General features: G+C 43.2%; 1 protein-coding gene across 1 annotated transcript; it reads right to left on the bottom strand.

Annotated features, from left to right (window-relative positions):
* Positions 1-755: 755 nt before the first annotated feature.
* MXRA5 (matrix remodeling associated 5) lies at positions 756-21,039 on the bottom strand. The gene is made up of 8 exons (XM_054164835.1): positions 20,840-21,039; positions 20,072-20,608; positions 18,418-18,738; positions 16,140-16,269; positions 15,459-15,849; positions 7,287-12,221; positions 5,741-6,641; positions 756-3,346 (listed from the first exon to the last, which is right to left on the bottom strand). The coding sequence occupies exons 1-8, from the start codon at positions 21,037-21,039 to the stop codon at positions 1,435-1,437; spliced, it is 9,327 nt and encodes a 3,108-aa protein (XP_054020810.1). The 3' UTR covers positions 756-1,434.
* Between the last annotated feature and the right edge of the window lie 5,437 nt (positions 21,040-26,476).

Raw genomic sequence — 26,476 nt, 5'->3', positions numbered from 1 at the left:
TAATCATATGCTTTTTAACTTCAAGTAGCTCACTTCGATTAAAATGACAATGAATGCATATTTTGCAACAGCTTACAATTTTCCTAAACTGGACAAATTAGTGGGGTGTGGAAATCTTAGTTTACAGGTTTTGCTAGATTTAAATACTAGAATAGTGCTTTACATTACTTTCTGCCATGTTTTGAACAATAGAGAAACTAAATCTTTTATTCTCATCATATTCTAGAACATAAGTTTTATGAACAATCAGAAATTTAAGAATTCAAGAATATCTCAGGGAATCCATATGTTTCAAAGGTGAGATAGCATTTGCAAAATTCTGCTTGGATTTGTTTGTTGAAACATGGGCATATTAAGCACCTTATAGAAATGAGTTCTATAGCATAATTGGTAAATCTTACTAAAATTATGTACATGATCCAATAAGCTATTGTTGATTGCATAAGAAGTATTGAAATCACAAATGTATCCTGAAATATACATAACAGTGTTATGATTTTATTAGGAAATCACACTGAGGAGGATAAAGAGTATGTGTAACACTACATAACTTCTGATTTTTAACTTCATACTCTCACTGCCAAAATTTCCATGTTTTCTTAAAACCAAATGAAAACCACAGTGAATACACTTTTCCTGGAAAATATTTTTTATTTTAAAATGTACAGTATATTGACCTTAATATTATAAAACATTGTAATGCATCAGTCTTGTAAAGACCAATAATTTATAAAATGAGACCAAATTAATTATTATTCTTTCTAGTCTCATAGTCTGATTTAAAAATATATATCAAATATATAATAAATGATTTGACTGTAGTGTCCTTAGTAAGTGGAAGAGGTTTGTTCATATGCTAAGGTAACTAACGTCTGCATGTATTTTTATTAAAATAGACCACTTTTATTTGCTAAGTTAGTCTTCGATTTTGAGGAGCTGATAAAGAATGAACAGGAAGGTTAGTAATCATATTCTATAAGGCTAGATTATGTAAAAGCACTGCAGGGTATAAAGAAAATTATGTTTTACTAAAGCACTTTTATCACTGCAGCTCATTTATTAACAGTTAATACTTCTTTGGTACTTTTAAGGTGCTTGTTAGAACAAGGAATACCTTTGCACTATTGACAAGAATAGAGTACTTCAGGTCTCAGGTGCTATCAGATAGCATGAAAAAACACACTACACTGTCGTAACAACTTGACCTTTTTCAACATGTTAGTCTCCTCAGTTTCAGTATGCCTATTGCCTCCTTTATTTCAGGGACTTATTACCACATTGAATACATGCAATACACTTTGCATAAAAATAGGATTAATTCCTTTTTTTCTGCCTTCAGTCTTCCTGGCTTTGCTGCAAACAGTACTTTCCTCATTGCACTTACTTGGAAGTGACCTGAACACTAGTAGCCAGCCAAAGGCATTTGTTTGAGTATTAGAACATGTGTACATAGGTTGTTTTCGAATCACTGCCTAGTATATTTTTAGCAGTGCATTTATAGAAGCCCGCATCCCTTTGAGAAGACTGCTGGATGACTAATGACCCCTGAGGGTGGAGGAATTTGTTTCCATACAGACGGGATTGAGCTCCTGTTGTCAGATGAGATTTATCTGGAAGCTCCCATGTTATTTCTGCTTTAGGAATCCCAATGGCCATGCAGTTCAGTTTTACTGAATTTCCAGGCCTGGCATAAATGACAGGTGCTGGCTCACTGGTGATTCGGGGAGGATAGGCTATCACAATGACAGGCACATTCATAACAGAGGTGCCATACTCTGTGGACACCTTGCACAGGTAAGTGCCCCTGTCAAACACAGAAGCCTCACGCACCGTCAGTGAGCCATTCTCCATCAGGGAAAAGCGACCCAGAGCTTGTGGAGCATCCATAACCATCCCATTGGGCAGGGTCCAGGAGATCTGTGCCCGCTGGTTTGGCTGGGTGATGCAATGGAGCTGCAGAGTTTCTCCATTGATGATGCTCACTAGGTTGTTGTACTGGTTGCTAATTTCTGGCCTGAGTCCCACCTTCAGGAAGACTACTCGTTCCACATAACCTCCTGGGTTTCTAGCTGTACAGCGGTAAGTCCCAGCATCCCCAGCTGAGAGGCTGCTTATGTGTAAGATCCCATCCTTCTTATGGTAAAATCTGTGCAGGCGGCTGCCACTCAGCACTTCAGTGCCATTGGGAAGGATCCAGCTTGTGCTGGGTTTGGGGTTCCCCTGGACTGAGCAGTTCAGATTGATGCTGTGCCCAGCAATGGCAGTGATCCGTTCACTGACAGGGTCTCTGAAGGAAGGTTTCTCCATGTCATCTGTAATGAAGAGCTGCACAATCAGTCTTGCTTCCCCTCCCTCATTCCGTCCGATGCATATGAGCTGCACTGCATCTGTCTGCTTCACCCCTCTGATGTCCAATGTACCATTGCGATGCACAGTGATTCTGTTCCCGTAGTAGGGAGCTGGCAGGATTACTCCTTCTGGAAAAGCCCATAATACCTGTGGAGCAGGGATGCCTTCAGTTTTGCAGTCAATAAGTTTCTGGCTGTCCCTGATGGCTGTCTCTCTCACAGATGTTATTGCACTGAGATGCCCATTAATTCTGGGAGGCTGAACATTAACATGGATCCAGACAATTTTCCGATCTTCTCCAGCATTGTTCCGCGCTACGCAAGTATAGTTACCACTGTCAGATCTTTGGGCCTTTTGGATGAGGAGGGTGCCATCCTTATAGACCTGGTACTTATCAGATAGGGCAGGAATGGGTCTGTTGGCTGGGGAGAACCAGGTGACTTTGGGAGTGGGTTCTCCTTTGGCTTCACATGCTACTGTGATAACATCACCATAGGGTACATTAACAATGGCATACGTTTTATTCTTGATAGTTGCAGGCTCGGCCACTACTTTGACCCGCACTTTCATCTCATCCTTCCCAATCTGGTTTTCAGCATAACATGTGTAGTCCCCTTCCTCTCTCAGTCCAACATCATTGAAATACAAGGTTCCATTATTGAAGACCACATATCGCTTTGTCCTGCTGCCACTGTCATCTGACTGCATGAAGGTATTGATCATGCTGCCATCTGGGAGACCCCAGGAGATCTCAGGATTTGGCAGACCTGTTGCTACACAGTCAACTTTCAGGTCCCCTCCATACTTGACCTTGTGGTTATTATCATTTTTATGTTCTATTTTTGCTGCTTTCATCATCACATTCACTTTGAGGACCACATAGTCATCCCCGATCTTATTGCGAGCCACACACAAATAGTCTCCTGCATCTTTATCTGTAACTGAATGGACAACCAAAGTCCCATTGTTGAATACTTTGATTCTAGTCTCCAAGCTACTGTAAGGAAAGAAAAAAATAACAGAACATGAGATACAAAATCACACCTTAGGTAATAAATATTGAGTGAAAACTGGAGTTCAAAATACCCCAACTCATTAATACTGAATAGAGAGGAAAGGAGCATTGCTTTTGCTAGATAATTAGATCATCTGAAATGTCAAAAATATTCACCACCAAAAAGCAAATGGAAAAAAAATAATTCAAGCAATTCTGTTCCATTCAACAACTTCAACAGTTATTTTGACCATGAAACAACCATTATGAAACAATGGTATTTTTGACTCTTCTGAGTGCATAATACAGTATTCTACAACATTAAAATATGGAACTTCTGAATGATATACTCTACAAAAAACCTACATGGAAACTATGGAATCTGGCACTTGGGTCATCAACTGAAAACAAGTCAAGGTGAGCAACTCCTTCTGGCCCTCAAAATAATCACAAAGAAGTACGGCATTGCTAAGCTTTGAAATATGAAAAAAGAGTTTGAATGTGCTATTTTTCCTTTCCACTTCGCTATGTAATAGGTAAATTGTGGTCCAAACTAATTTCACCAGTAGCCCCAGCTTTCTCCCCAGAGAAGTTATCCTGTGTCTGAAAATCAGCCCACATAAAGATCATGTGTGAAAATTTTTTAAAAAGCACCACTATTTTGTTGCTACCACAATCAGGCATAAAAAGAATTTTGGGGTTTTTTGCTATCTGTGGGCTACCTAAATATATCTTTTATCAGTATGAAAAAGATGGCTAGGTGCAGCTATTAAGACAGTTATTGATAGTGGTGCATTTAAATTTCAGTACACTTGTTATCTGCCTATAGTATTTAAAGCATGAGTAATGACCAATTTATAGAGCAGAAACTGTCTTTTCAGCAAAGCCTTAGGACAGTTACTCTCAGTTTAGAGAACAGATACTTCACTCGATACTTAAACACTGAACAAGGAATTGGTTTAGGCATTTATATGTAAGTGGGTTTGCACAGACCTTATTGAAATATGTTTATTTATACATTGATGTTAAAATGACCATGCTTAAGAAATTATAATATTATTTCTTTACTCTATATTTACTTCATAGAGTGATTTGTACAACAGATAAACAAAATTCAGCAATCCCATTTCTCCTGGAGTCAAGCAGATGCCTGTGCCACTCTATGCAAATGAAGAACATTGGAACAAGCAGTACACAAGATGCCTATCTTCTCTTTTTACTACAAATAGCTGTAATAGACAAATAGTGGCAGCTTATCCTAAACACTTCAAGCTGACTTTTCCAAAGTACTACTGTTTTCAAGAAAGTTATGCCTAGTTATGGCTTGGCTAACTTTTGACATAATTTCAAATTCTTCCTTAAGGACTGGGGAGACTCATTCAAAACTCACAGAAGAATGAAACTTGAACAGATATGAACTGTCTTTTCTGCAAGTTCATCTGGATGAGGGCATTGAGTCCATTATCAGTAAATTTGCAGATAACACCAAGCTGGGGGCAGGTGTTGATCTGTTAGAGGGTTGAGGGGCTTTGCAGAGGGACCTCGACAGGCTGGACAGATGGGCAGAATCCAACGGCATGAGACTGAACACATCCAAGTGCCGGGTTCTGCACATTGGCCACAACAACCCCATGCAGTGCTACAGGCTGGGGTCAGAGTGGCTGGAGAGAGGCCAGGCAGAGAGGGACCTGGGGGTGCTGGTCGATGGTAGGCTGAACATGAGCCTGCAGTGTGCCCAGGTGGCCAAGAGGGCCAGTGGCATCCTGGCCTGCATCAGAAACAGTGTGGCCAGCAGGAGCAGGGAGGTCATTCTGCCCCTGGACACTGCACTGGTTAGGCCACACCTTGAGTACTGTGTCCAGTTCTGGGCTCCTCAGTTTAGGAAAGATGTTGACTTGCTGGAACGAGTCCAGAGAAAAGCAACAAAGTTGGTGAGGGGCTTGGAACACAAGCACTATGAGGAGAGACTGAGGGAGCTGGCGTTACTTAGCCTGGAGAAGAGGAGGCTCAGGGGAGACCTTACTGCTCTCTACAACTACCTGAAGGGAGATTGTAGACAGGCAGGGGCTGGTCTCTTCTCCCAGGCAACCAGCACCAGAACAAGAGGACACAGTCTCAGGCTGCACCAGGGGAGGCTTAGGCTGGATGTTAGGAAGAAATTCTACAGAGAGTGATTGCCTGTTGGAATGGGTTGCCCAGGGAGGTGGTGGAGTCGCCATCATTGGAGGTGTTTAGGAGGAGACTTGGTAGGGTGCTTGGTTGTATGGTTTAGTTGATTAGGTGGTGCTGGATGATGGGTTGGACGTGATGATCTTGAAGGTCTCTTCCAACCTGGTTTATTCCATTCTATTCTATCTAAACTGTAATTTAGATGTGACACCTCAAATAGCAATTTACCTGTGTAAGGAATCAATCATCCTTTTGGAAGGCAATCTCCATAATATCCGAGGCCAAGGGTCTCCAGAAGCACTACAGTCCAAATGCAGGGTGCTGCCATAAGTTACATCTGTCCTCTGAGGAGAGCTCCCAGTGATCTTAGCATTAGATGCATGCTTCTTCACATGAATCTGTATTGTTCTCTTGGCAGCTCCTACCATGTTAGCAGCAATGCAGTCATAGGTCCCACTGTCCTTGGGGGAGATGTTGCGAATATAAAGAGTTCCATTGGGAAAAACAAACAAATTCCCATTGACAAACTGAGAGGGTCGGATTTGTGTGCCATCAAAGACCACCCAGCGGATATTGGGAGGAGGTGCTGCTTTGGCAGTGCAGTGGATATTAATACTGCTACCAAGGGGCAAGGAAATGTTCTCTTGCTTATCCTGCTGGATGATGGGGGGTAAGGCTGCAATGTGCAACTTCACTGAGATACTGTCAGCCCCTGCAGCATTGCTTGCAATGCATTTGTAAACTCCTCTGTCAGAAAAAGTCGCTTGCTTGATAGACAAGGTCCGATTTTCATGAAGCATTATCCTGCTTTCTGTGGCAGTGACTGTCTGTAAAATCTTCCTATCTGGGAAAATCCACGAAATATGTGGGCTTGGAGTCCCACTAGCCTGACATTCCATTGCTATGGTCTCTCCAAAGTAGACCGTGACATCCCGATAGCGGGAAAGTAAAATTTTGGGGGGGTGGGCTACAACTGTGAGCAGAATAATCATTTTATCTATGCCATGCTGGTTCTGAGCTGTGCACAAATACTGTCCACGATCCTGAAGCTGAACATTTTGGATAAGGAGAGTACCATTTTTCCAGACCTCAAACCTTTGTAACCTGGTGTTGGCTGTCATTAGAGCTCCTGGAAAAGTGAAAGAAAAAAAGAAATGGAAATTCAAAGGATTTAAGACATACATCTTTGCAGGGAAAAAAATCTTATGTAAGAGTTTAGATTTACTTAACACCAATTACAAGTTTAGATGGATCACACAACACCTTCTGACACTCCATTGCATAAATTAGTCTTTGTTTCTATTACAGAACTAGCCATACTAGTTTGCAAGCATGTACAGTGTGGGAACTTTTAAGTACTTTATGCTTTAGCATTCCTTTTAAATCTTAATGGAACTTCCTTTTTCCATTTGCTTATGGAAATGACAGACACATCACTATTTAAGACAGCAGTGTTAACAAACCCATATGCACAAGCATTGTCACCAAAAATTTTAACTGCTGTGAATAATCAGAATTGGCTTCTATTTCTTCTTAAAAAAATAAACTCATTGAATGATAGAGGTTTTCTTTTATTACAAGAAAGATGGCAAAATTTTTATCTGTAATGATTAGTTGCCATTAGTCACGTTTTATCTATAACAACTAAATGAGACAAATTATTCTTCAGTGCTTTGGACTATTCATGCAATCATGTTGCATTTTTACATAACAAACCAAGTATTTATATCCTTAAAAAGGAAAATTATCAAAATCACATTTTTCTCTGTCTTACCTGTAGAGAATTTTGTCCAAGTAATAAAAGGCTTGGGTTCCCCAACTGCATCACAAGGGATAGAAATATCTGTTTCAGCAAGAATGGATATGCTCTGAGACCCTTTTGTGATTATTTTAGGTCTTTCTCCATGAATCCTGAAATTAGTGGAAGACTGAAATACAGTTGAATTGTGTGACAGAATGCCTCCCACATAAGGCACAGATGGAACTTTTTGATGCTGCTGCACATTTTTAACTGGATGAACTGCAGTAGATAGCTGAGGTTTTGTGTGCTGAGAGAGGAAGGCTGGAGGGGTAATCTTCAAAATTGCTGGTGGTGGAAATGTGGTGGTTGTGGTGTGCGACACTGGAGGCACTGGAATACCTGTAGCTTTCTGCATTGTAATGCTAGTAGGGGAGACCTGAGCAACCTTCTCATTTACATCTTTTGGAAATGGTTGACTAGGGACCACTGGTTTAGGATGCATATTTAAGTGAGGGAATATCCTTGTTCTGTTGAAAAGGAAAGACATTCTGGAACTAGGATAATAGGGGATCCACTGACTTGGCAGTCTCCCTACTGTGCTTCTGTTATCTGGAACATAGTTACTTCCAGAAAATCTTGAATTAATATTGTATCTGTTCTGACCCTGATTACTGAACTTGCTTGCAGTGATTGGATTTGTTTTGTGAAATAGAGAGGTTTGTGTTGGGGTAGCTGCTTCCCTCTGAGAGGCAAAAGATTTTTTGTCCTGTATGGTCTGTGCTGCATATGCTGTTATCTCTGGTTTGTTTGTGTAGTGAAGAGGTGTCATAAAATAGCGAAGTGAACCTTGTGTTGCAATATATGGAGGCTTCACTGCACCTCTTACTGGAACATACTTTGGAGGCACAATGAGTAGCCTTTGGTTTAGGCTTGGTATCATTCCAGCAGGTGGATGTGGAATGTTTGGATTTATCAATAAACTGTTGTTTGACATGCTACTATGTAACTCTTTGAATTGCTCCTCTTTTGATTGTATACTTATTTTGTTTTGGCTAGAAGGAGAAATAGGGTGCACATTCCACCTTGATACCACCATTTTGTCCCTATCTGTTTCAATTTGTTTTCCTTCTAGGAGGCTTTCTTGATTGAAGGTAACACTTTCCTCAGTGGCATAATGAAGTGAAGGAGGTGAAATAGAGGGTGGAAGAGTGACAAGTTTTATAAAAGGAATAAAGGCAGTGGATATAGTTGAAGGCTTTTCAGTTGTTTCCAATGTGGGATTATGATGAAATACTTTCAACATTGCTTGTTTGTCTTCCAAGGAAGATGGCTTTGTCTCAGTCTGAGAAGCAACAGGTTTTTCTGTTTCATTAAGTGGAAAAGTATAAGTTTCTGTCCTGCTGAAGGAGAATGATGAAGTAATTGTCTCCAGTTGCTGAGCTCGTTCATTTATTCCTGGTGTTTCTAAAGATACTGTCGGCTTCCATGACTCCACTGAAACTGAGATGTCCTTAAAATCTTCTTCTGCTCCAAAAGAAATACCTAAGTCAGTTGAGGTGGGATATATCAACTGGAATGTTTCAGCAGTTGTTTCGTTAACCACTATTTCTGAGTCAAATAGGATAGGCTCTTGAGATTCTGGTTTTGCAGATAGCATCAAGCTATTTAGGTGCTTAGGAGAAACTGTTGTACTCAGTTGTTCTGCCTTACTATCCATTGTTTTAGAATGTGCTTTAATGCCCATCTCAGATATATTGTCTAATGAGGTGTATCCTGGCACTTCCATTAGCTCAGGTTTCAGAGGTGCACTTGACTCTTTCCTGGAACCTGTGTCATATACATTATGTGATGAGAAAATTGCAACAGGTGCAGTCACTGGAAGAGTCAAGGTTTCTGAAGCAGTAGCAAGTGTCGTATGTTCTTCCTGAGGTGAAGAAGCAGTAGGCGTAAAGTAGGTTGTGACTACCTCTTTGATTTTGGTAATTTTCTCAAAGACATCTGGATTAGAAACTAAAGAAGGAATAAATGCCATGTGCTCCTCTTGTTTAGCCTGTATTTTGACATTGCCTGTAAGATCACGGCTTTCAAGAGCTGCAGAAGGGATTTTGGTCACAGCTTCAACCACAGGTGTCTTTGGAACAATAGGTATTGCCTCTGTGGTTAAAACAATGCGGGGGAAAGGCTTTGTTTTTTGTCGAATTCTGTTTGGCCTCAATCCCCTTCTCCCATAAGGCCTTCTCCTAGCATGCTGAGTAACAAGTGGAGGCATGGTCTTTCTATAGGGAGCTGTTGTTGTGGCCGCAGTGGTCAACCTATTGTCATCAGAAGCAGATTTTATCCCCTCTGCTGGTTTATGATGAGCATTAGTATTATGCAAAACAAACGTGGTATCTGGTTTTGGAGTAGCCAAGTTTCTGTTTCCTCCCTGAAAACTCTCTGCATAATGGCTGGACATGCTTTCTTGAGTTACTATATTCCCATAGGTCTCAGGTTCTTCCTTGCTCTGAACTCCAATGGATGTGACAACTGGAAAACTTGTACTTATGTCTGCCATTTTTGCCTGATCTGTAGATGCTTCTTTGTGCTGGTGTATCAAGTCATTGCTTTTTTCTTTAACAAACGGAGAAATGGATGAAGAAATGGTAGTAGTGTCTACAGAATCTGTTGGGATGATCTCATCTAACTGAAAAGGTGTTGAAATTATAGTGTCAATATTTATTTGATCCACTTTACTTAATTTCACAGTTGTCTCCAAGATGCTATGAAGAGCTGCAGTCTGATATTCGGCTAGGAGTGTAGCATCAAGTGGTAGCTCAGCAAAAGCAGAATTCTCTTCTGATGTAGAAGACACACTCCTATCTATATTTTCCACTGTATATGAGCTGCTCTGAATATTAGGGAAGTTTGTTACAATTTGTCTGGTTACAGGTTCTTCAGTGAAAGGATAGATATTTTCTTCGACTACAGTTGCAGAGACAGGAGTCAAATGAACACCTGATACAGCAATTTCACCAGGGTATGTACTTGCAGGTGTTTCTAAGTCCCTGTGGTTGGAGAAGGGTTGAGTTTCTGACCTTGTTAATATGGACTGGACTGAAAATGCTTTAGTGTTCTGGGAAATGGTGACTGAGAGTGGCTCATCCTCCCCCACAGGTGGTGCTTCAGCAGAGGAATCTACCACATCAGCTGTTGCTCCTGAAGTTGGAGGGCTGGCTATTGGATAAGGGACTGAAGTAGTTCTCTGCATGACTGATGTCAGTGCGGTTGTTAAAGAAATGGCTGTAGCTGTTGTTCTAGGAATATTCTTCCCACGGACCTTTGCCAAAATGTCAGCCCAATGCTGTGGATTAATCTGCTTGCTTGCTACATTAATTCTCCTTCGAGATTCAAATGCTCTCCGGCCTTCTGCAACATTGCTGTCTTGGTTTCTATCAGTACTCTTCCAGATTTTAATTTTTCTTCTGCCTTTCTTTCTTTTTTTAATTTGAGCTTCTGTCACATGGTCACTTTTTTGTTTAAAGCCTATTTCCCAGTCTTTCAGGTGGCTTTTTCTCTGAGGGAACTCCTCCACTCCTTCTGCTCCTGACCCCTCTCCATCATCTATGATACGCCCTCTTTTTTTTGACAAACTTTTTGAGCCTGGGCGTTTTTTTAGTTTTACCCTTTTAAATGACCTGTCAGACACCATTTTATTTACTGTAACCCTTACGACAAACTGATCTGATCCCTGCTGATTGACAGCCACACATCTGTAGTGGCCACTATCACTGACGTGGCTTTTTGGAATAAGCAAAGTACCATTGTCCAACATATATCCTTTTGAAGAGTTTGATAAATCATTAAGTACCTGACTGTTTGGAAGAATCCAGCTCAGCTGTGGCTCTGGGATGGCAACTGCATTGCATGGCAAAACTATTGGATCTCCAACATTTTTTTCAACTCTCGCTATATCTGAATCAGCTACATGAACAGCTGGAGGCTGCACCACGAGTCTGAAAGTCATTATGTCAGCATCATCTCTCACCTGTGCAATGCAGTGGTACAAACCACCATCAGTGTAACTCACTGATTTGATTATTAGCTGGCCACTGCTAAGAATGGAAAATCGACTGTTTTTTTCATTAAATGGCACCTGCAGTTTAGTTCCATCTGGAAATAGCCACTGAATGGAAGGGCTCTCAGAAGCTTTCACATTGCAGCTCAGCTGACATTCTGACCCTTCCACCACACTCTGTGATGTCCTTGTGGTCTGGTTTTGCTCTATCATTACCCAGCTTCTCTGCTGCCCAGTGTCTTTGGTACGAATTGTCTGAGAAAACACAGTAGAAAAAGACAGCAACACCTTTTTCCCTGTACTTTGATGTCTGTTTAATTGGATATTTATAAGAGGTTGCATCACCCAGGAAGGCTCAGCCAGTATTTGAGCTTTTACACCTGTGTAGTAAAGAGCATCATAATCTAAGCCTTGTCTGTACCGATAGCTTATTTTAGGCTCTTTGCTGAGCATAAGTTCCCTCTCTAATTTGACAGGTACTTCACTGTAATAAGCTATAAGCTTCCATAATTTTTCATAGTTTTCTCGGTTCATTGGACACTCAAAATCCAGTGAAATTGTAGCATTTAGATCAATCTCCTGAGTCTGGATTTGATTCCAATGAATTTTGGTAGAGCCTGCTGGTTTTTTGATTTCACAGTTGAGGTGGACTACATTGCCATGCTCATCAGTCATATTTAGAGTAATGTTCCATGGAGAGGACTGAATCTTTTCCAGAGAGACTTTGTAACTTTCACCATCATCTTCATTTTGAGCGCTGCTATTCTGCCTCAATGAAGACTGAATTATAGGTTTCCCACAGGAAATATCTTTCAAGTTTTGAATATCTTCTTTCTGCAGATGTTTTGGGCTGTTGCACTTAGGACAGAGCTGTCCCCCTTCATAAGCTTTGTCCTTTTTGCATTTTAAAACACCTGCAACAACAACAACAAAAGAGTAAAAAAAAAAAAAAAAGGGAAAATGAATACTCATTCTGTTTTTTAATTGAAAACCACATGCTTTGCCTATTTTTCTTTAGAAGATCTTACAAATGAACTAGCCTATCACTTGCAGATTCAAATATGTATCAGAGATAATGAAAGCATGCTTCATGACAGAACACAATCACCCTGGCAGAGGTCACACTGGTCTGAAGAACTTCTGTAACTCTATCTGTACAGAATTCCAAAAATAGTTAATGTTATCATTATATAAAGGCACAAAATCTGTCATACATAAAAAGGGCATGGATAAAACATTTTTCTAATGATCACTACTGTTTTAGTGTAAAAAGGGGATCAAACTGAATAAAAATGCCAACAAGCCAACACACCACAAGAATAGGAAGTTTACCTAATATTTCATTGTTACAACTTACACTGCAATCTAAGTGCGCTTAACAGACACACTCATCTAGATCATGGAGAGCATACAACAATCCTAAAATGTAAGTTAGTGACATTTAATACCTGAGTTAGAGGCTTCAAGTATCAGTTCAGGCAGGAACACTTATTTTACATGTTCAAGTGTCATGTACTCTTAAAAGTATTGAACTGCAGCTAAGATCAACACATCATTTGATGCAGCCTGGGACATGGTTGGCCTTCTGGGCTGCAAGAACACATTACCAGCTCATGCTGATCTTTTTGTCAGCTCACAGCTCAAGCCCTTCTCTTTGAGACTGCTCTCGAGCCACTCCTCACCCAGTCTCTATTTGTGCTTGGGACTGCTCTGACCCAGGTGTAGGACCTTGCACTTGGCCTTGTTGAACTTCATGAGGTTGGTTTGGGCCCACTTCTCAACCCTGTCCAAGTCCCTTCATAGGATCACAGGATCACAGGATATTAGGGGTTGGAAGGGACCTCCAGAGATCATTGAGTCCAATGCCCCCTGCCAGAGCAGGACCATAGAATCTAGCACAGGTCTCACAGGAACACATCCAGCTGGGTCTTGAAAGTCTCCAGAGAAGGAGATTACACTATGTCTCTGGGCAGCCTCTTCCAGTGCTCTGTGACCCTCACAGCGAAGAAGATCCTCCTCATGTTGAGGTGGAACCTCCTGTGCTGGAGTTTATATCCATTGCCCCTTGTCCTATCCAGGGTGCAACTGAGAAGAACCTGTCCCCTCCCTCTTAACCCCCAGCCCTCAGATACTTATAAACATTTCTTAAATCCCTTCTCAAACTTCTCCAGACTAAAAACTCCCAGGTCACTCAGCCTCTCCTCATAGGCCATATTCTCCAGTCCCTTGCAGCCCTCCATTGGACTCTCTCAAGTAGATACCTGTCCCTCTTGAACTAGGGAGCCCAGAACTGGATGCAATATTCCAGGTGAGGTCTCACTAGGCCAGAGTAGAGGTGTATCAGTCAAGCCTCCCAGTTTGATATTGTCGGCAAACTTGCTGAGCAGACACTCTGTCCATCTGTCTGTCCCCTCATCAATGTCATTGATGAAGATGTTGAACAGGACTGGACCCAGCACTGATCCCTGGGGGACTCCACTAGTTACAGGTCTCCAGCTGGACTTGGCATCATTGACTGCCACTCTTTGGACTCTGTTTTGTAACCAGTTCCTAATCCATCTCACTGTCGGTTCTATCCCCTTTCCTCCAGCATGTCAACCAGACCAAGTGTCACCTGCAAACCTGTGGGTACACTCAATTCTACTGCCCATATCACTGACAAAGGTGCTATATAGCACTTGTCCCAGGACTGACCCTTGAGAGATGCCACTTGTCACTGGTCTCCATTTGAACACTGGGCCATTGACTGTAACTCTCTAAGTGCAGCCATAGTGCCAATCCCTTATCCAGGGAGTGGTCCACCCCTCAAGGCCATGCTTTTCCAATTTGGTGACCAGGATGTCATGTGGGACAGTGTGAAAAACTTTACACAAGTCCAGATAGATAACATCAGTTACTCTTCCCTTGTCCACTGACGCTGTAACTCCATTATAGAACGTCACCAAGTTCATCAGACATGATTTGCTCTCACTGAATCCGTGTTGGTTACCACCAATCACCTCTTGTTCATTTTCTGTATGCCTTAGCAAAGCCTTCAGAAGGATCTGCTCCATGATCTTGCCAGGCACAGAGGTGAGACTGACTGGCCTATAGTTTCCAGGGTCTTCCTTTTTTCCCTTTTTGGAGACAGGACTTGTATTTTCCCTTTTCCAGTCAGCAAGGACTTCACCAGAATGAAGCCTGCTTCCTTGAAATCCGGAGTAGTGAGCTTGCTTTAAACTCTTTTTGATGCCTTGAAGATCTTAAACTCTATCATTTCATGGTTGCTGTAGTGAAGGCTACCCTTCCGGCCTACTACAGTAAGCACTCAACTAACTGAGACAGTCAACTGAGATGCCCAAATCAGCAACTAACATTCATAGTACTACTCATTTACTGCATTCCTGATACAGAAGTATTATAAATCTGTGGGTTTTTTTCTTTCTTCCTTCCAGTATTTTGCTTCTGCACATGATGAGAAGTGCTCCAGCCTAAGTATCATGACACTTCTCTCACATATAAATCTGGACAAAGAAAGACCAGTTGTTTTAGGGAAAAAAATTACAGAAATGCAGGTTTTCTCTGGAAATTCTTAAAATATATTTCCTCGATCACAAAAGGAAGTTGCAGTCAATGAAAGAACATAGAGACATGAAGGATGCATACTGCATAACAGCCTTAATATTAACTGCACCAAAGCTAAAGGACCCATCCAGGAATTTGGAAAACTGGCTTCCATTCCTTCCTTATCCAAACAAGTTCAAATCCAACATTTGCACCTCCCATGAAAGCACACAGTTACTAGCTTCGTTGGTTGAGGACCATTGACAGCCCTTAGTCAGAGATACACTGGTGCACAAAGGAGCACACTAACAGGTTACAGCCTATCTCCTCTTTCCAATTATAAACTTTGAGATTACTTTTCCCATCTTGGATGTAATGCCCTTTGTTGCTGAATACAGATTTCTAACTAGTGACACACAGCAGAATCCTCTCTACACTGTGTTTTAAATATGTGCATTTATTGAGTGGTAATGGAATGCAATAATGCACCAAGACATCATGTAAGTAATAGTCAGGAAATAACAACACAACACCACTGTCCATATGCATAACAAGAGAAAATAATCTAGCATTATGACTTGAAGAAGCATTAGTATTTTTGCTCTTACCTCCAGAAACTTCATTCCATTCAAGAAGCCACTTTAAATTGCAGTCACAGGTCCATGGATTGCCATGAAGGTAAAGATTTTCCAGCAGTGGCATGCCTTGAAACATCCTTTCAGGCAAGGTCCTAAGAGCATTTTCAGATAGGTAGAGATGTCTAACTGTTGACAGTCTGAAATAATCAAGGACCATAAATGTTGAAAAGGTGTTGGGATGAAGTTGATGGAGTAAATTTCCTTCTAAGTGGACCAGTCTGAGAGAAGTTAATCCATTAAAAGCATTTGGATGAATAAACTCAATTCTGTTGTGGTCCATGTGCAGTCTCATTAAGCTTGAAAGTCCTTGGAGGGTCTGGCCAGTTATGACTTTCAATTTATTGTAACTGATTTTGAAAACCTAAAAAAATAGCAGAGAGAAATTTTGGGTTTTCTATCTAAATCCATACAGAATAGCAAGGAAACAGAAGTCTTCCTCTCACATTCAAATGTCAACGCAACCATGCAAAATGATATGCTGGTCAAAGAGGGAAAATACAAATGACTATTAGTATAACAAAGGCATGGTTGATAGATCTCCAATGTATCTGGGGTGTAAATATCTTAATCCTAAGAAAGGCACTAAAAAAACACTTATCTTTGTCTTCTCTTATCCATGAAAGTTAGAATTTTGGAAGACCTGAGAATTACCTGGAGAGATACGAGATCTTTCAAAGCACCATTAGGTATATTCTGAATGTCATTTCCATGTATCATAAGCAATTCCAGTTTTGTAAGTCCAGCAAGGGAGTTTTCATATATAGACTGTATACTGTTAAACCTGGGGGGAAAAAAATCACACATGCAGTAATATTTTATGCACTGACTGTCATGGACTGCAAATGTAACAGTAGTAAAACCTAATTTTCTGGGAAAATTGGAGGGATCTTAATGCATTGTCAAAGGGCCAGAAGTTACTGAAATATTTTTACAAGGCCAAGTATACAAAGCTCATGTTTACATTAACATTCCTTTTATCTCAGTTTGTGGTACTTTAGCAATAATTTAGGAGTAAGACTAATAAATAGGCATTTAAATTCTAATAGTTGTTAGTATGCTTTTCCATGCAGCTTGGTTTATAGATGGTAATAAACGAATGGCCTGCAGCCAACCAATGATGCTATGGAGCCTGGCAAACTAGACAGGCTGAACTATTGCCAAAACAACATCTAACAATAAATGAATAAAGATTTGGAGAGAAGACATTAAAAATAGGTATTTCCCAAACAGCATGAGAAGCAGGAAATCACATCCTGCTTCACTTGCTGTTACAATATGTAATTGGCTACATCAACTAATAACATAAGATCTAGGAATTGACCTTCCAGTTGTGTAATTTGAGCCTAGAAACTCCATTCAGAGAAGGAATACAGAAAATCTATTTTTTTAAAAGAAGTGAACTTCAATTTGGACAAATAAATCAGATTTTATTTGCCAATATGTTAAGTTTTAAGTTTAGCAGCCTAACTCTGCATTTGGATTTTCCATATGTAGATATAAAATTAAACTAACCTGGGCATGAAGTCTTCAATAAAAAAAAATAAAAGATATTTCCTACTTTTTTTTACACTATCTAGAAAGGAAGGGAAGAGACGGCAAGAAATGAAAGTACCTTAATATGGAGGAAATAGTTTCAGATCCTCACATATTATCTACCTGAAGATTCTGAATTTTTACCAAAGATGTAGATTGTTTTGATATTTTTAGTCCCACTGTAGCAGTTATCCTATTAAAATTCTGACTCCAACATCGGCCCTTCTAAAAAACATGAATGTCTCAAAATATTTTTTTTTCTAAATTATTTCCAGTTAGGAAAATAATTATTACCTCCTAAAAATTTAGCACCTTAAAATGAAAATATGGTGAAAACTCTTCCAAAATGGAAGAAATACAGCAACAGGTATAAGACTGCTTCTTCTGGGAATGGCCACAAGTCAGAAAATGGCATTTGTAGTCATAAAATACAAAGATAGGAAAAGGCATTCATGATTATTAGCATCAAATAATAAACTTTTATTTTAAAAAGCAGTCTAAACACCTAAATAACTTAGAAGCATACATCAAATTTTCAAAAGCAACTGAAGCATAAAGTTTGCCATAGAATATTGATGTATAGAAGAGAGTTGATTGTGAATGTGTGATTTTGAATATGAGGAGTGGGGTATTTTTTCAGCCCCAAAATGGCATGAAAATACAGAATGCTGTAACACAGATTTACTATCTACAAGGATATTTTAGACTAAAATTAGGGTTCATATGGATAAAGTGCTGGTGGGCAGAAATTTAAACTACAGAGAAGAAATCCCTACTGTCAGTCGCTGCGTGCTCAGTTGCAGTTTATAGGCCTTGAGGTGTTCAGGGTGAGTTCATACTAGGTAGTGAGGCAACTCTGGTATCAAGTAGAAGAGGAGTGTGACTCTTGCACCACACCATGTCACATAATGACCCTCTAAAGCACTTATGTGATATGCAGCCTACTGTCTCTGCCTTCTTTTCTCACAATCTCTCAGTTACATGGGAGTTGGCAATATCCTGGCAGAGGAATATGAGCTGGAGCCTGAGCAACTTCTCCCCAACACACTGACATCTGCTTCAAGGTCCTTGAAAAAAGCAACACGAAGCTCAAACCAAACAACTCCAAAGACAATGGGATAGCTTAATTTTACTGTGTTGCTTTAATATATGCTTTATCTCTTTGTTCTTCAAAATGCTACCTGGCTACATTATGGCATTTTACTCCTACTATATTTTCCTACATCAAGTATAACATACACCTTTTAGCAGACATCCTGTAGTAGGTTTAATTCAACATACATCTGTTTATACACTGTAACAGACTACATGCCCTATTTACCAAGAACTGACACCACAACATAAATGTTTATTTAAAAACAATAGTTCATTGCTTGCTACAAAGAGCCATACAAACCCGAAATTGATTCTTTCCACATGTTTTGGGATCCTCCCAGGCACGGCGGCCAAGGACCGGAAGGTGCAGTGGACCTCAGTGGGCAGGTAGCAGGCACAGGGCTGGGGGCAGGCCTGGGCTACCGGTAGCAGCCCCAGCCCCAGGATCAGCACCACGGAGAGCACCGCCGCCACAGCCCCCATCTTGTCGCCTCCTCTCTCCTCGCTCCCCCTGGGCCGCCCGGGGAAAATGGGAGGGGAGGAAGAGAAAAGAAAAGGTGGTTTGAAAAAACCTTTCAATAGCTTTATATATTTAGCAGTGCTCTGCAGCGTCCCAAAAGGTCTGTAGACAATAAAGGCAAAGGTCAGTAGTTCAGAAGTTTTCTTCCTTCAGTATCATTTGCTACTTTGACGTTAACTTTCCCCTCATTATTCACTTCTAACTCTTCCACCAAATACCTATTCTATTACAGTCAGGTTGTCTCCCTATGGTAATAAATTTTGTACATTTGGTCTGTATGCCAAGGGTAGTACTTGTCCTGCCTAAAAATCAGAAAACTTCACATCTAGTTCATGCAAATTGCCATGGCTCCCTCTACAGACACTGAAAGAAAAAAAGCTAGCCATATTCACTCGAATATCAGTTATCTACTTGATGCAAGACCTAGAAATAGTACACATCAGCGTCATTAGTTCATTCTTTAGATATCTCAAACAGCCCAGCTGCCTAAATTTTAGAGAGGCAAAATGTGCAAAATGTGGCTGACCTAATCCCATTTATAATATAAATAGGCAATTGTGTCATTGGGAGAGAAAATGAGTGAAAGAATTTGTTTGCCATATATCTGAGATCTGTCATCATTTGCCACACTCTGCAATGTCAGATGTCCTCTTACAATCTTAACCAAATAGGTCCTATGAATGATCAGATTTATTTAGAAGCATAATCACTGAGCTCCGAGTTTATTACTTTATTGCTCTGAGCACAAAGCAATAAAGTTTATATTATCATCTTGCCATGTCTATTGATGCTCAAGTTCAGATTTTTAGAACTATGTGTCTAAATCTGGATGGTAAGACCCACAGAGGGACATTTAAAGATGCAGTGTGCTAGAACAGAAAAGAAAACACAGCTGTCACTGAACTTAAGCACTAACCATTTCTAAAAGCAAAATAATTGATGTAGATGTCTAATTACAGATTAAGAAACCTTGAGTTTGAAATAGCCCTATTTTTATCTCTGCCATCAGAAGAATTCAAAAGCTTTTAAGGTTAAATCCATGGAGAAATGCAGACCACTATCAGTATTTCTGCTCCTGTACAACAGTGTGACAACAATGGAAAGGCATTCAGTTCTACCAGCTATTAATAGTTCCATTATTTATTGCTCTTAGCATAAAAGATTTTCTCAGATCTCCTAGCAACATGACACACTTTTTGTTTTCCTAAGACCAACATGTGCAAACCCTTACAGTTCAAAGGAAATGCTCACTGGGATGAAGAGGTTTCCAAAATATCTGTGGTCAAGTAAATGAGACGTTTACCATTCTTTACAAGACAAATAGCTTTTAATTTGCTTAAGAATATTCAGGTGCTGTTTTCCTTAATGCTGTCTTTAATGAAAATCCCTTTTAGAAAACCCCCTGCTTATTTCAAGCCATTTTGGGAGGGGGTACTGCATTTCCTTACAGTTGGTGATTAACGACGTTAAGAGGAAATCGCAGTGATTTGTGAATGGCCAGGCAAAAGCAGGCTGAAGGGACTTATCCTTGCTATGCTTCGGTAACAAACACTGATGGCTAAGCACGGGACTGCCAACACCCCAGAAGAACCCCTGCTCCAGAGGCATGTCTGGGAACAACCCGGGGGGCCTGGGTGAAGCCAAATCAAATCCCATTGAGCCGCCCCACCACTCGGGGGCGCCCTCTAGTTCCGCACCGCCCGCCATTTGTTGCCTCCAACCACCGACGCACAGCGGGTCAGCCAATGGGCCGCGACAGCCTGCCAAGGGGCGGGGCGTGGGACACGGCGACTCCTCGGCGCTGCCTGCACGTCGCTCCGCGGGGCCCGCGCCTGGCCCGTGGAGTGTTTGAGGTGGGGAGGCAGTAGCGGCTCTCGCGCTGCGAGGCCCCTCCCGCCGAGCCGCGCCGTGCGCCACAGACAACTGTGGTGAGGGGCTAGGGGAGAAGCGCGGGGACATCCCACACTCGTCTCTTTTTACCGTACCGGAAGGCAGATGCATCCCGTTAAGAAAACCTCAGCCGCGCTGAGCAATAGGGCTGAGGGCGCGCGCCGGCACAGGGCGGCGCGGTCCGCAGGTCGCTCCACCGCCACCAGCCAGGCAGCCTCTCCCCTCCTGCTCCTGCGCCGGAGCCCTCAGCCCAAACCACTCCCCACCCGACCTGGCACCGGCAGCCTCGACCGGCCGCGCTCGGGCTCCTTACCTGCAGCGGGGCGCGGCGCTCTCAGCGGGCGCTGCCCGCCGCTCCCATGCCCCCTGGCGGCTGCGGACGAGCGGCGGTGCGGGGCTGAGCAGCGGGCGGGCGGCGGCTACCTGGTTCCGGGCCTCCCCTGCGGCACTAGCTCTTTCAGGCTCATCGCAGTCCGGGGCGGCCCGCCTCGACGCCGCTTTAGGACGCCTCATCGCCCGTCATCCTGCGGGATCCGCCGCCCTGGTCGGGTCCCCCCACTAAGCATAGGCGACACGGGGTGGCCGAGCAGGACACCGCCTGGTGTGGTGGTATTTAGTGATTTAATTTATCCGAGCGTTTGGTGCCCCACGTTCCCGCGGAAACTTCTTCAGTCCCGGCAGGAGCCGAGCGTGTCACTCCGGGCGCTGAAGGACCTCCGTGAGCGGGCGGGCGGGCGGGAGACGCCAGCGGCTCTCCGCCGCTTGCCAGGCTGCCCGGACATGCAACTCCCGCGGCGGTAGCGTCCCGCTGACCGCTGCGACATGGGGACGAGAGGCGTGGGGTGCCGGGGCGTCAGGCTCCTCCGCTCCGCCTGTCTCCCCGCGCCGGACGCTGTGCAGGGGAGGGCGCGGCGGAGCAGCTCCTCTTGCGGGGTGGGCGGCACCTCCACAGAGAGGCTGCGGGCGGGCCCGAGCAGGGGGCGGGGGGAAATGGGCTCCGTATCCAGCGGGCCGAGGGGGTCCCGTGGGAGCTGCGGCCACAGCGGGAGGGGGTGAAGCTCGCGTTTGCATCCTGGACCTAAAGCTGTCGGAAAGTTTGTTGCTGGGCCGTGGGCGCATTCAGCGGTCTGGAAACGCTCAACTGTGTGGCTACTCGCGTTGTGCTCTCACATGCACACAGAGAATCCAGCATGTAACTCCGAATCTGGGGCAACCGATCTGGGTTTTCGGCACAAGAAAGACAAGAAACTGTCTGAATGAGTCCAGAGGAGGGATACTAAAAAACGATCAGAGATCCGGAGAACCTCCCGTATAAAGAAAGGGTCAGAGAGCAGGGGCTGTTCAGTCTGGGGAAGAGAGAAGGACCTTATAGCCATTCTAGTACTTAAAGGGAGCTTATAAGAAAGAGTTGGAGGGACTTTTTACACGGGCATGTAATGATAGAACAAAGAGTAATGGTTTTAAACTGAAAGAGAGTAGATTAGAGAGAGAAACTCAGAGATACATGGAAGAAATTTTTTACAGTGAGGATGTTGAAACACATGAACAGGTTGCCCAGAAAGGGTAGAAGCCCCATCCCTGGAAATACAAACATTCAAGGTCAGGTTGGACAGGGCATTGAGCAACCTGACCTAATTAAAGATGTTCCTACTCATGTTGAGCTGTTGGACTAGATGACCTTTTAAAAGTCCCTTCCAACTCAAAATATTTTATGATTCTATGACTTCTTATTATTCTCTTGGGCATATAGCTGTCCCACCAAAGCACAAAGAACCAACCTTGATCCTTTGTGCATTCTGGCACAATGCTGCTGCAGAGACCTGTATCCACCCTGTATGTGAGAATTTGATATACCTATGCTTTTAGCTGCTGGATTTATTTTGTGTCATGCTTTAACTCTGGCAGGCAGATCAGCACCACCCAGCCACTTACCCCCACCATCCCAGTGGGAGAACTAGAAGGGTAGAAGTGAGAAAACTTGTGAGCTGAGACAAAGACAGCTGAATAGGTAAAAACAAAGCTTGCACAAAAGCAAATCAAATCAAAGAATTCATCCACCACTTCCCATCAGAAGATAAGTGTTCAGCCAGCTCCAGGAGAGTGGGGCATGTCACATGCAACAGTTACTTGGGAAGACAAACAGCATCGCTCTCAACATCATCTCCTTCCTTCCTTCTTCCCTCAAGTTTATATGCTGAGCATGACGTCCTATGGTATGGGATATCCCTTTGGTTGGTTGGAATCAGCTGTTCCAGCTGCATCTGCTCCCAACTTCTTGTGCACCCCTAACCTACTCATTGATAAGGTGGTGTGAGAAGCAGAAGAGGCCTTGACTCTGCATAAGGACTGTAATGAAAACTTCTCTCTATTATAAACACTGTTTTGGTTACAAATCCAAGACATAGTCCCATACTAGCTACTAAGAAAGAAGTTAACTCCATTTCTGCCAAAAACAGTACATTAAAAAATTGGGGTTTTTTTGTGTTTTGTTTTTTTAAATTACCATTTAATGTGGTGACAACCAGGGTTTAAGTTTTCTAATTATCTCAAATTGTAGAACTCTGAGTTCTTCTGTATTACAGAGAACATTTCCACCATGCATCTTTGCTCAATGTGCAATTATTTGGCTTCTACTAGTGTATCATCTGATCCCCTTGCCCTATCAGTAAAATTACAGTCTGTAGAGCTGGTTTACATACAGCCAAGAATAATTTGACTTTCCTAACATTTTATTGAAGACAGCAGTAGTAGGTGGTCTCATATCTATTTGAAGGCAACTTTTCATCTCCACACAGAATCTGACAGTAGGAAGAAATTTTTTTGCCTGAATCCTACTGCCTTTGGGTAGACTACCACGATTGAGAGATGGAGACAAAGCTTGATGCAAGCAAAGTGTCTATTGTACAAAGTCATTTCTTTATATAGGCTAACATGTTCAAAATCTACTTGTGATTGGTAATTAGATGTGTCCGTGTGACAGTTACAGATTCGTGATTGGCTGCCGAGGAAATACCAGGGAACACACATTGCCTGGCAAGGCTCAGACAGGTGTTAGACAAAAGGCAAACTATCACATGTCTCTTATCTAAGGTCAGAGAAAAAAACAAAATACTTTCTTGCAATGTTTACCTGCACTCATCGGGTAGTTGTGTGCCTTCCTGAGTCACAATGGCCGTTGGTAATTAGCTAAATGCTTTCTTCTCTTCTACATAGCTGCAGTTTGCTCACAGGGTTTGTGGCCCAAAAGAGCTAAAACTTTTCCTTCTATCAGCTGACCATTGCTCCCTGAATTCAGTGCGTCAGTAGACAATCTTTTGCTATAGTATCTCCTTATCATATCTCATAGCTACACAAGTATTAGTACTAAGTACATATTTTGTTTGTTAATGGGAGGACAGGTATTGAAATACTCCAGTGATACATATAGAAAGTTACATCTGATTTAGCTGTGCTGGCCCTTTTCACTTCACATAATTTGGTGTTCATTCTGAAAATTAGTGCAATTAAATCACATAGTAGGACCAAGCAGAAATAAAGATCTGCATTACTTGAAATGGAAAACAAGGGTGATGAAGCCCAGATTGATAGGTCTATGCAGTAAATTCTTCATTCCTTGGAGTTTGAAATTTGAGAAGATATTTTGTTCAGAAAGATGTGCTAAAGTCTATAAGCAAGTTAAAAATACCACTATATTATGAATATGTGAGTAAAATATTACAGTGATGTTTTAAAATAACATCACTAATATGATGCATACTGTCTTCATTGTAAATGATTTTTCAGACAACCAAATGCCAATAACAACCCATTTGTTATGTCAGCTGTGTATTAGCAGTAAATGCATCAACAGTTCACAGGGTAAATTTATAATATTTTGACAACAAAGCACATCTAGCTCTACTGTATCAGTTTATTTTATTGTAATCTTTCACTTTCTCTCCCCCCCCTTTTTTTTAAATGGAATCTTTTTTAATCCAAATTACAAGAAAAAAAAGTATGACGGGATGTTTTTCAGTTGATATGTAGCAGATAGAATTAGGGAGTTAGCAGGAAAAGATTGTTAAAGACAGGGAAATTGTAGATACTACATAGGCCTAGGCAGCCTTGTGATCATGGTAAATGTTTGTTGCAGTTTGAGCTGGGTGCCCCCCTGGTGTGTTCACTTCCTGTGTCCAGAAGTCCAGCCCAGAGGGATGGACGCAGGAAATTGTGTGTATTTCCTACCATGATTCTTTGCACCACTATAAGATCCAGTGCGGGGTCTAGCACCTTCTCTTTTCTTCCTCCTCCACCAGCCGGTAACTGGGGGAGATGTCTGCTGGCTTTGGGCCTGGCTAGGCCCAAGGCCACGGGGGGATGGGCAGTCTCAGGCCTGGCCAGCTGAGACTAGCCCAGCAGAGGGAGGGGGAAGAAGGAGCCCTGAGGGTCTCGGGTGTACCCTCAGGTGGGAATGGGATGCCTTTGGGTTTGCTTTGGGATCTTTCTTTGTCACTGCGCTTTGGGTTTTCTGTAACATTTCACTGCTTTCTATTTAAATTTTCATCACTTTTGCAATCCGTTTGTCTGAGTGTTTTTATTCCTGTGCCCGTGGTGGGGAGAGGGGGGGGCTGCCTCAACCCAGCACATTCTTGGTAGCAGAGGATGGTTGTAGTGGGGAGGGGGTCTCCCTCTAACCCACCACATTCTTGGCGAGCCAGCCAGGAGGGGAGTTTGTTATTGTGCATTCTGCAGATTGGATTGCAAAAGATAAGAGAGTTTAAATTTAGTTCTGGGCATCGTTCTGGTTTGGTGGCAGTTGGGGCTCAAAGTGTTGGTGTTGGGGCGATTGTGTGAGTTCTTGTGGATTGCAGGGGGACACCTGGTGCGTGGCCGGTGGCACGGAGCCCCTCCTGCTATTTCAAGCAGGGGTGGCTCTTAACCATCGGAACTGGGGCTTTGCTTAAGAATGTGGGACCTGCCCTCCTCCACCTTTACTCTCTGTGGAGCGGCAGAAGCAGCGGGGGGTGAAGTGGGGGAAGGGGCAGCGGCGAGCAGATCAAAGTCAGGTCCGTTCTCGCTGCGGGGTAGGGCCAGCCGCGGCGGAGCGGGCGAGCCCGGCTCCCGATACCCAGGAAGGGCCAACAGGAACTCCAGTTCGAAAGCTGTTCTCAAGGGCCCTGGGGACGCGTTTATGGCTTTCTCTGGAGGAGCCATTTGAATGCCCGAGGGGTGGAGGCGATTTTGATTCTGTACCGCGGCGGTAGAGGTGGCTGGAGCCCTGCTCTATGCTCGGGTTGCGGCGCCGGAGGGCCGAGCCGTGCGCTCGGAGCGGCGATGGTGGCTCGGGCCGTGCACTCGGGCTGTGGTGATGGCGGATTCGGCCGTGCGCCCGGGTCGGCGACGGCGGCCCCGGCCATGCACTCGGGCTGCGGCGGCTGAGGGCCGGACCGTGCACTCGGAGCGGCGGCAGGGCCAGCCCTGTTCTCTTCCCCGACATTTTCGGACGAGTTCTGAAAATGGCGCCTAGCACCTGGCTCCACCTCCCTTCTTCTCAGCAGGTTGTGGAGCAGCCCCTCCCTCTCCCGGGGTGGGGCTGTGTACTTGGAGCTGCCACATCTGCGGTATGCGAACGCCCAGTGGAGGGGCGGTGTACCTGTGGCATGCGTCTGTGGAGCCTCGGGCCGCAGCTGAAAGCGGTCAGCACTGGGCTTGGGATAGGTCCGTGCAGTGGTGAGAGAGGCTCAGCATGCTGTTTTCCTGGAGGGGTGGAGAAGCAGCAGAGCTTGATTGTTCTGACTGGCTTGCCCCAGGGGTGGAAATATGCCGCTGAGTAGATAGAGATGGGAATGAAGGTTTGGTTGAGAAGTTGTGAGGTTCTTTCCAGGTGACCAGGATGTCCAACGGATCCATGAAGAGCTTGCACTGCAGAAGAGTGAACTCTGCATCGCGGGAGGTTCCGTTAGATGAGAGG

Source organism: Dryobates pubescens, chromosome 10 (genome assembly GCF_014839835.1).
Source record: "Dryobates pubescens isolate bDryPub1 chromosome 10, bDryPub1.pri, whole genome shotgun sequence".
NCBI classification, from domain to species: Eukaryota; Metazoa; Chordata; class Aves; order Piciformes; family Picidae; genus Dryobates; species Dryobates pubescens.
The sequence above is the reverse complement of the archived record's forward strand: the minus strand, read 5'-3'. Positions and strand labels throughout refer to the sequence as shown.